This window comes from Chiloscyllium plagiosum, chromosome 5 (assembly GCF_004010195.1).
Source record: "Chiloscyllium plagiosum isolate BGI_BamShark_2017 chromosome 5, ASM401019v2, whole genome shotgun sequence".
In the NCBI taxonomy this organism is placed as follows: domain Eukaryota; kingdom Metazoa; phylum Chordata; class Chondrichthyes; order Orectolobiformes; family Hemiscylliidae; genus Chiloscyllium; species Chiloscyllium plagiosum.
In genome coordinates this window covers 85,691,289-85,701,064 of record NC_057714.1, presented here as the reverse complement: position 1 = coordinate 85,701,064, position 9,776 = coordinate 85,691,289, and the positions used below count along the sequence as shown (strand labels likewise).

Here is a 9,776-nt window from a genome sequence, read left to right as displayed (position 1 = left end):
GTGCTGACTCCTGGCCTCAACAGCCTCAATGCGTGCACGCTTGGATTCCAGGCCTCAGTGCGTGTTCGGACTCCAGGCTTCAGTGCGGTCCCAACATGGTGATCTCTCTGCTCAGCATGATAGTCTCTCAGCCTGGCATGGCTCACTCCCAGCCCCAGAATGACGGTCTCTCTGTGGCCAGGCGTGAATATTTCTCAGCGACTGGGCATGACTGTCTTTTGGCTCAGCCTGGACTTCCGGCCTCGAGCTGATTCTAGAGTGATCTCCTGGCCTCAAGGTGAATAACAATGCAGTCTCGAGTTAAGGTCCAGCACAGACTAGAGGCTAGATGGTGGCGTGGATTGAGTTGGAAGGCTGTTATTCCAAGTTCCTTATTTCTTTATTTTCTGATTTTTTTAATGATCTGTAAGGCTAGACATTTTATTTCTTTTCTTTGCTAGTTTTTTTCCCTAAAAATTTGCACCAAAATACCTTTGTACCTCAGATGATGCTTTAAATGGCGACTTCTAAACTTTTCACTGTACTCATTTGAGTACATGCGACAATAAAGCTAATTCTAATGCTCCATAGGTCCAATGGAGACAGATGGCACCACAATGTTCTCATGCAAAATAACTCAGTACTTACGATGAAAACTGCGTGCATAGATTCTTTGACTAGTCTGGGCGATTGGTAATAACCAGAACCAACCATACTTTATACCTTATGACATACCAATGGCAAGAGTTTAAATTAATCAACTTTATTGATAGTAAACATTACAAAGACAGTCGGGTTTATTTAACAACACTTTTAAATCTTGCAATAACAGATCACATGAGGAATGTGGTATTACTTGGCCAAACGATTAAAATCCAGAGGCTGGGCTGTATGCAATTTCTGGTCCTCCTGTAATTTACTTTCATTGTTAAGAGGAACAGCTGACACGAAGTTCTGTAGCCCATGAAGGAGGACGGGAAGAATATCCCGCATCCTCAGCCTCTGTCTGCTTGTTAAAAGGATGACGTAAAATTTTCTTCAGAAAGCGAACCTGTCATTAAGACCAAGCAAAGAAATAATTTTTCAAATTTGCAGTGGTATTGCAATTTTTTAGTTCATTTTTGGACTTTATATGAATACAGAATGGAATCAAGTTATTCATTGAACAGATTATGTTTCATTATTTTAATTTGACATCAGTTCTTCATTCCTAATTTTACATTAAAGTAGGAATTTGATTTCTCCAATTTAGACATTTGGAAGGAAAGGTCATTAAATTCCAGAAGCTCAGATTAAAAACATTGCCTCTTCACCATTCAGGTAGGACTTAAAAGGACTAGGAATGGTTAGAAGACTGCAAATTGCTGTCAAACAAGAACTGTGCTTTTGGCCAACTTCTTTGAATTCATTCTTCTTTTTGATTTGTCTGCCCAAAGGTTATTATTGATGATTATTTGTTGAAACTTAGCAAAGTGCCACAATTGATTTTACCAGGGGTAGGGCAAGGAGGCAGGCCACAAGTTTCCATCAGTCAGAATAAGGATTGAACCCATATTAGTGGCATTGATCTGCACGACATTTTAGCCATTTAGCTAACCAGCTCTCAATTTTTAGGATCTAGAACACTTTTTCACTTGTTTGAATTGGGATTGCATTTAATCATGTAAGCAAAAAAAGAAATATGATACCAGGTTACAAGGAATGGTAGGGTCCAAGTTCAAGGAAGAAGCAACCTTTATTCTTTTATAGAATGAAAGCATCAACGTATGCTGCTCAACCATCATTGCTCTTGAAAACGTTGCTGTGAGCCACATGCTTGAACTATTGCAGCCCATATAATATAGGTACCTCACAGTGCTATAGGGAAGGGAGTTCAAGGATTTTGGCCCATCAGCAGTGAAGGAACAGCAACATAGTTCCAAGTTAAGATGTGTGCAGCTTGAGGGGATCTTGTAGATTATAGTTCTTCCATGCATCTGCTGCCTCTGTTTCTCTAGGTAGTAGAAGTTACAAGATTTGCACTTTGAATGGAGCCTTGGAGAATTGCTGCAATGTACTTTGTATATTGCATATTAGTGGTGGTGAAGAGAGTAGTGATCAAACAGCCTGCTTTGTCCTGGACAGTACTAAGTTTTCATCACACACCTGATTTGTGCCTTGTACATGGTGAACGAGTTTTGGGAGTCAGAAGGCAAGTTACCCATTGCAAAGTTGTTAGTCTCTGACCTGCTCTTATAGCCAGTGTATTTATGTGGTTAGACCAGTGTAAATTCTGGTCAATGGTAATCCTCAGGCTGTTGCCAGTGAAGGTTAAGGGAAATAATTATATTCTCTCTTTTTGGAGACAGTACTTGCCAAGTACTTTTATGATGCAAGTGTTGCTTAATATTTATCAGGATACCGATAATTACTATGGCTGCTGATAGAAGATCCGTTCAGCAATTTCTTCTGACCAGTGGCTGACTATCACTTTCTACACCATGTTGTTACCTGTTCTCTTCCTTTTCTGAAAGCATCATAATCAAACTAAAGTTTACATCAAACTTATGGTGCATGCTTAACAACAACAATTCTACACATTCATATTAGAATAATAACAGAAAAAATAAGTTCTTAAAAACACCAACATCTTTTTGGGGAGAGGGAACAAATGGTGATAAGACTGCAGTTGTGTCCCATAATGTCCCAACTCCAGACTGGCATATGGAAATTCGCAATGTACAATATTTGCCTTGAAAACAGAGTACTAGGGCTCAAGGGACAAAACTCAACTAATTGAGTAGACCACACATGCAACAAGGTTACCTCAGAAAAGTCATTTCTCTCACTCTTTTTGATTGCTGATTCTGCCATCCAGTTGCGAAGGATGTATCTAGGGTTGACACCTTTAAAAGAAATAATGATATTCAAGTCTTTTTAAAATTATTTTTACAACATAATTCATGAAATAAAGGTTATACCAAGAAAATGATTTTAAAAAGTCATACTTTCCATTCTGGTTTTGCGTGCTTCATCTGTATCCAGTTTGTTCCTGTAAGAAACAATATTTAAAAACATCTCTCTTCTCAGGAGTATTGTGTACATCATTTTGTTTCAAAAGTGCTGAGTTATCATTATTAATAGCATTTTTAGTAAGAATTTGGCGATAAGGATTGGGACTCCCATAGTCCCATGATGAAGTTGCTAGGGATTATGGCATGGAAAGTAGGAGGAAGCCCTGTCAGGATTTCTCCGCAATGTATTCCCTGCCAACAAGGACGTTTCCCAAGGCAGGTATTTGAGGCAATTGAAACTAAATTGGAGTAATGTTATGGATTCTGTGGCATTTTGCCAGCATAAGAGTAATGCCCACTGGTGTATGCTCTTTATTCTTGCATGTAATGTGAATGCTGTTGGTAGTACCAACATTTGATGGCCATTCTTAACTCCCCTTAAACTAAGTGACTTGTTAGGCCAGATCAGGTAAGGACAGCAGATGTTCTTCCCTAAAGGACTTTAATAAACCAGATGGAGTTTTATAACAATCAATGATAATCTTCACAATGAAGGCGAGCCTTGTATTCCAGATTTATTAATTGAATTTAAATTCTACCAGCTGCCAAGATAGGATTGGAAATCATATCCACCAAACATTAGCATGGTTTTGGGATTACAAATCCAGCAATATTAACACGATGTCACCGTCATGCTGCACACTGTGTATGGAAGCAGATAGCTTAATGGAGAAGCTTCAACCATGAATGGCCACATTGTGGCTAAGCCCAATCCAACAGTTCTTGATCTGTCCCAGCAGCAGCCAACTCTGGGTGCGCCTGCCCATTGCCTGAAGTTGCTGTCTCTCTGATTGGGCAAGTCTTAGGAATATGAAAGATGGCTAACTCAGAAAAGGAGAAAGTGAGGACTGCAGATGCTGGAGATCAGAGCTGAAAATGTGTTGCTGGAAAAGCGCAGCAGGTCAGGCAGCATCCAAGGTGCAGGAGAATTGACGTTTCGGGCATGAGCCCTTCTTCAGGAATGAGGAAATTGTGCCAAGCGGGCTAAGATAAAAGGTAGGGAGGAGGGACTTGGGGGAGGGGATTTGACTGTCTCCAATCACAAGGGATGAACTCAGATTTCTCCAGTTTCCTCATTTCCCCTCCCCCCACCTTGTCTCAGTCAAATCCCTTGAACTCAGCACCGCCTTCCTCACCTGCAATCTTCTTCCTGACCTCTCCGCCCCCACCCCCACTCCGGCCTATCACCCTCACCTTGACCTCCTTCCACTTATCGCATTTCTAACGTCCCTCCCCCAAGTCCCTCCTTCCTACCTTTTGTCTTAGCCTGCTGGACACACTTTCCTCATTCCTGAAGAAGGGCTCATACCCGAAACGTCGATTCTCCATGACATCTGCCACCCTTTCCATGAGGACCATGCACTCGTGTAGCAGAGCCACCATCAAGGAAATCTATTGTGAAAGATACACTTGTAACATGTTCCTGTGCATGCAAGTTCTGGGGACAAGTACAAAGCACGTCTTCTGTATTCGGCTAAGTAAGTCCCTGGTCTTCAGCAGTACTCTTTCAGTGTCAGAGTCATGGTGCATCCACCAACTGTAGACTTGTGTGGTATGTTCACCAGATTGTACCGCTGAATCTAACCTAGCAAGAGTGTCCCCTGAGCTGGGTGTCTCTGTGCTGCTGTAGAATGCAAGGGAAGTCAAATGGTGTGCAGGGTGTTCTAGCTAGGTGGATAAAGAACTGGTTCAGCAACAGGAGACACAGAGTAGTAGTTGAAGGGAGTTTTTCAAAATGGAGAAAGGTGACCAGTGGTGTTCCACACAGATCAGTGCTGGGGCCACTCTTGTTTGTGATATACATAAATGATCTGGAAGAGGGCACTGTTGGTATGATCAGCAAGTTTGCAGATGACACAAAGATTGGTGGAGTAGCAGAAAGCATAGGGAACTGTCAAAGAATACAGGAGAATATAGATAGACTGGAGAGTTGGGCGGAGAAGTGGCAGATGGAGTTCAATCCAAGCAAATGTGAGGTGATGCATTTTGGTAAGTCTAATTCTAGAGCCAATTATACAGTAAACGGAAGAGCCTTGGGAAAAGTTGATGAGCAGAGAGATCTGGGAGCACAGGTCCATTGTACCCTAAAGGATGTTGCACGGGTTGATAGAGTGGTCAAGAAGGCATATGGTATGCTTGCCTTCATCGGACGGGGTATTGAGTATAACAGCTGACAGATCATGTTAAAATTATACAAGACATTGGTTCGGCTACATTCAGAATACTGTGTACAGTTCTGATTGCCACATTACCAAAAAGATGTGGACACTTTGGAGAGGGTGCAGCGAAGGTTTACGAGGATGTTGCCTGGTATGGAAAGTGCTAGCTATGAAGACAGGTTGAATAGGTTAGGATTATTTTCATTAGAAAAAAGGAAATTGAGGAGGGACCTGATTGAGGTCAAGAAAATCATGAAGGGTATAGACAGAGTAGATAGAGATAAGCTTTTTCCCAGGGTGAAGGATTCAATAATGAGAGGTCACACTTTAACAGTGAGAGGTGAAAAGTTTAAGGGGGATACACGGCAAGTACTTTACACAGAGGGTGGTGGGTGTCTGGAACGCATTGTCAGCAGAAGTAGTAGAGGCAGGTATGGTAGTTTCATTTAAGATGTGTCTGGACAGATGCATGAGTAGGTGGGGAGCAGAGGGATACAGATGCTTAGGAATTGGGTGACAGGTTTAAACAGTGGATTTGGATCGGCTCAGGCTTGGAGGGCTGAAGGGCCTATTCCTGGGCTGTAAATTTTCATTGTTCTTTGTTCTAACACTTTGCTGGTGCATCTTCTGAAGGGTCACACACCTCCTTGGAAGTAGTACTGCCAGTGAGCCTGTGGCCTCTTCTAGTCTGACGTTCCCTGATGCAAGTAATGTCTGTATAAGAGAAGTAACTGGTTGGTGAAGATAAAGAGAAGCTTATTCAGAGAAATGTGTTAATGTTGGTGCTTATCAGAGCTGTGCACTGCATTGTTCACTGGATTGGTGGGCCATTGGTGTCTCTGTATTCCTGCAATGAGATAAACAGAAGGCCTGAGTATAACAGAAATGTTATAACAGGAACAGTTGGTAATCAAGTGTAATTATGAGAAGTGGTGAGGCACCCTTAGTGAATGTGTAGGAAACACTGTGGGCAGGAAGGCTTAGTAGTTTAAGCGGATGAGGTTGAGACTTTGAGAGGTCATCAAGAATGTGATGTTCAAGCTTGCAGTCTATCAGCCTTGGTGAGGTGCATTTTCAATAGTAGTTAGAGCGAGTGATGGCCCATCAGTGAAAAATAATATAGACTCCACTGGGGTGTGAAGGAAATAATTTGCCTTAATCTGACTCTACTGGCCATCTGAGTTATCGTGGCCTTAGTGCTAATCCATGTTCAGATTTACTCCCATATTGGTGCGACGGTGAGCTGTATGGACGAGGACTGACTTAATCTCAGTGACCCTGTTGAGCAACACCTGCAGAGTAGAATCCTTAAAACCTGCGGTTAGTTTGGCCTTCTTCAGACCCATTGTTCGGGGTGGTCACCACAGTCTGAGAGGTACTTCCTGGCTTGCAACTCCTGAAGTGTTATTCAGCTGGCCTTTAAATATGATGCTGGAGTCTTTGAATCTGGAGGTTCTCAATAGTGTCAAGAGCTTCCAGCTCACTCAACATACAATTCACTGAGTAACCATGCAACATCTTGCTTTCTCTGGATGAAAAATGGTGATCGTGTGAGAGAACTCGGCCCAGCACACTCATTCCAGTACACCATCCAATTTGCTTACCACCATTCTTTAACTTCAAATGGGTAAATCCCATCCTATTTGCTAAAGAGGACTGGTAGATGGAATTATTGATACAGAAACTGGATTTGTTGTACTTCCAATAATGTCTCAACAGAAGCACTTCAAGAGAGATTGGAGAGCAAATAAATTCCTACCTATTCAACCTTGACAAGTACAGTTTAATCCAGTATGAGAACTTCTTGTGTCTTGCGAGGTCTTGAATGGCCCAGTATTCCTATATCAGAAGAAATACAGTTTAATTATAATGGTAATTTAATACATAAATATCTGCAATAATAATAGAACATCATGTTCTTCAATACATATTTTAAAAATAAGAGAGTAAGCAGTAGGAATACGTGTACGTCAGGATAGATTATTTGGTCGTTTAAACCTGCTCCAACATTCAAGATGATCTTGGCTGATCTTCTAACTTAATTCCACCTTCCTTCACTATTCCTCTATCCTTAATTACCATGGTATTCAACAATCTATCAACCTTTATCTTGAATGTGCTAAAACTGAGATCCACAGCTCACTGTGGTAGGGAATTCCTAAGATTCACAAGCTAATGTGTAAAGAAAATGCTTGACATCTTAGTTCAAAATAGACAATCCTTTATCTTGAAACTGTGATCCCATGACTGGTATTCCCCAGCCTCTTGGCACATATCCTACAAAGCCCTTAAGAATATTTAAATTAAATCACCTTCCATTCTTCTAAACATGAGGGACTATAGGCTTTGTCTACTCAATCTCGAATCATAGATCAACCCCTCATTCTAAGAACTAGTCTTGTGAATCTTTGTTGTAATCTTTCAAGCGCAAATAAATATTTCCCTAAATGAGGCACTCAAAATTGCACACAACACTCCAAGTGTTGCCCCAACAATGGCATCCATAATTATAGGAAGACATCCTTTCTCTTCATTCTAATTGTTTTGTAAAAAAGCTAACATGCCATTTCTTCTTAATTTTTTGTTGCGACTGCATTTTAACTTTTTGTGATTCATGTAGAAAGATGCAAGGTCCCTCAAGGCAAGCATTCTTGACTCACCAATAAAAAATGTATCCTTGTCATTTATTTTTCCCATCAAGATGGAGAAATGATCATAGCCATACTATATTCCATCTGCAATGACTTTGCAATTACCCAATCTACCTGTATCACTCCAGAACTTCTTTCCATTCTCTTAACTGCCTACGTTCTCACCTAACATATAATCATCAGTAACCATATATATATTACACTTAGCCTTCTCAATCAAATTCATAATGTAATTTATGATATTTCTCATACAGCTAATTACAGCTTTTCAACCGAAAAATGTCTGGTTTATTCTTACTGTTCTGTTCATTAACATTCCTGATTGAAGAGGCCAGGAAGGCATACCAGGATCAGCACCAGGCATACCTAAAAATGGTGAAACCACAACACAAGGCTACTTGCATGCCATATGGTGTAAGCAGCATGCAATAGACAGGGTTAAGTAATCCCACAACCAACAGATCAGATTTAACCTATGCAGTCTGCCACATCCAGTCGTGAATGGTGGAGGACAAGTTAATAATTAGGATGAGGTGAAGAGTCCACAAATGTCCTATCCTTAATGATGGGGAAGCCAGTGCATCCGTGCAAAAGGAAAAGCAGAAGTATTTCCATCAACCTTCAGTGATAATTGCTTCCACCTTGGATCCCTGGCATCATAAATGCCAACCTTAAACCAATTCCATTTACTCCACATGAAATCAACAAACAAACATATGAGCGTACGAAGCACAAGTAGACTAATTCAGCCCCTTGAGCCTGCTCCATCATTCATTAGGATCATGGTTAATCTGACTGTAACCTTAAAACTACATTCACACCAATCCCTGATAAACCTTCAATGCGTTTCCATCTCTGTCTTTAAAATATGCAGAAGTTCTATTTCAACTATCTTTTCAGGAAGACAGTTCCACAGTCTCTCCATCCTTAGAAATGTTTCTGCCTCAGCTCTGTTTTAAATGTAGACCCCTGATTTTTAAGCTATGCACCCCAGATGTTGATTCCCTTATAAGAGGAACCATCCTCTCCACATCTACCTTGTTAAGAATCTTCAGGACTTACATTTGTCAATCAAATCACACAAGCCTAAAACGCCAAACGTTTCCTTATACGGGAAACTCCCCCCCTTTCCAGGTATTACTCTAATATTCTATTAGACTAAAATGGTTCCAGGATCCTTGCAGAGAGGTTTGTTAGCGCTGTTAGGAAGGATTTAAACTAACTTGGCGGGGGGTGGTATCCTGAGAGAAGGTTCAGCAGGGGGAGATGAACAGCCAAAATTATGAGTTAGCAAGGAAATCAAGATGATATAGAAATTATAGGCTAGTTAAGATACAAGGGACCTAAAACATTAACTCTGGTTTCTTTCCACAGATGGTACCAGACCTGCTGAGTTTTTCCAGCAGTTTCTGTTTTTGTTTCTGATTTCCAGCATCCACAGTTCTTTGTTTTTTTTTCGTTTCAGACACAAGGCAAGGTTTGGCAAGGTTGGAACGCGAGGAGTGTGACAAACAAGGCAGATGAGTTGAGGACACAAATGAACACATGGGGGGTATGATGTTATTGCTATCATTGAGACATTGTGAAGAGAGGGGAAGGATTGGCAATTCCATAGTTCAGGATATAGAATCTTCAGGCAAGACATGGCAAGAGGTATAGAGAGAGAATTGGTGTAAATAGAGTTGTAATATTGATCAGGGAATCAGTTGTAGGCTTAGTTGGCTGACTACTTCCACCACCCCTACTGCCGTGTCTGCCATCACTTCCGACCCCACCAGCGCCACTCACCTGCATTCTGCTGACACGCCCCCCACAGACCCCACTGTCACTATCCCCACCCCGCAGAACCCCTGCTCATGACTCTATCCCCATTCCCCCCACCATCACACCCACTCCAGGTACTGGCTCCGACCCCACTCCCAGCTCTACACCCA

The 9,776-nt window shown here is 41.5% G+C and overlaps 1 protein-coding gene across 3 annotated transcripts in view; it reads right to left on the bottom strand.

Moving 5' to 3' along the window:
• Window positions 1–734: 734 nt before the first annotated feature.
• LOC122550062 (protein adenylyltransferase SelO-like) overlaps window positions 735–9,776 on the bottom strand; it is a 113,654-nt gene continuing 104,612 nt past the window's right edge. For 2 of the 3 annotated variants that reach the window (XM_043690538.1, XM_043690536.1), the window contains 4 exons: window positions 6,951–7,030; window positions 2,967–3,010; window positions 2,785–2,891; window positions 735–1,030 (listed from right to left, as the gene is read on the bottom strand). In XM_043690538.1, the coding sequence (XP_043546473.1) occupies window positions 908–1,030; window positions 2,785–2,891; window positions 2,967–3,010; window positions 6,951–7,030 (354 nt within the window). In that variant the 3' untranslated portion in view covers window positions 735–907. The remainder of the gene's footprint in view (window positions 1,031–2,784; window positions 2,892–2,966; window positions 3,011–6,950; window positions 7,031–9,776) is intronic. The other variant, XM_043690537.1, reaches the window with a different exon arrangement.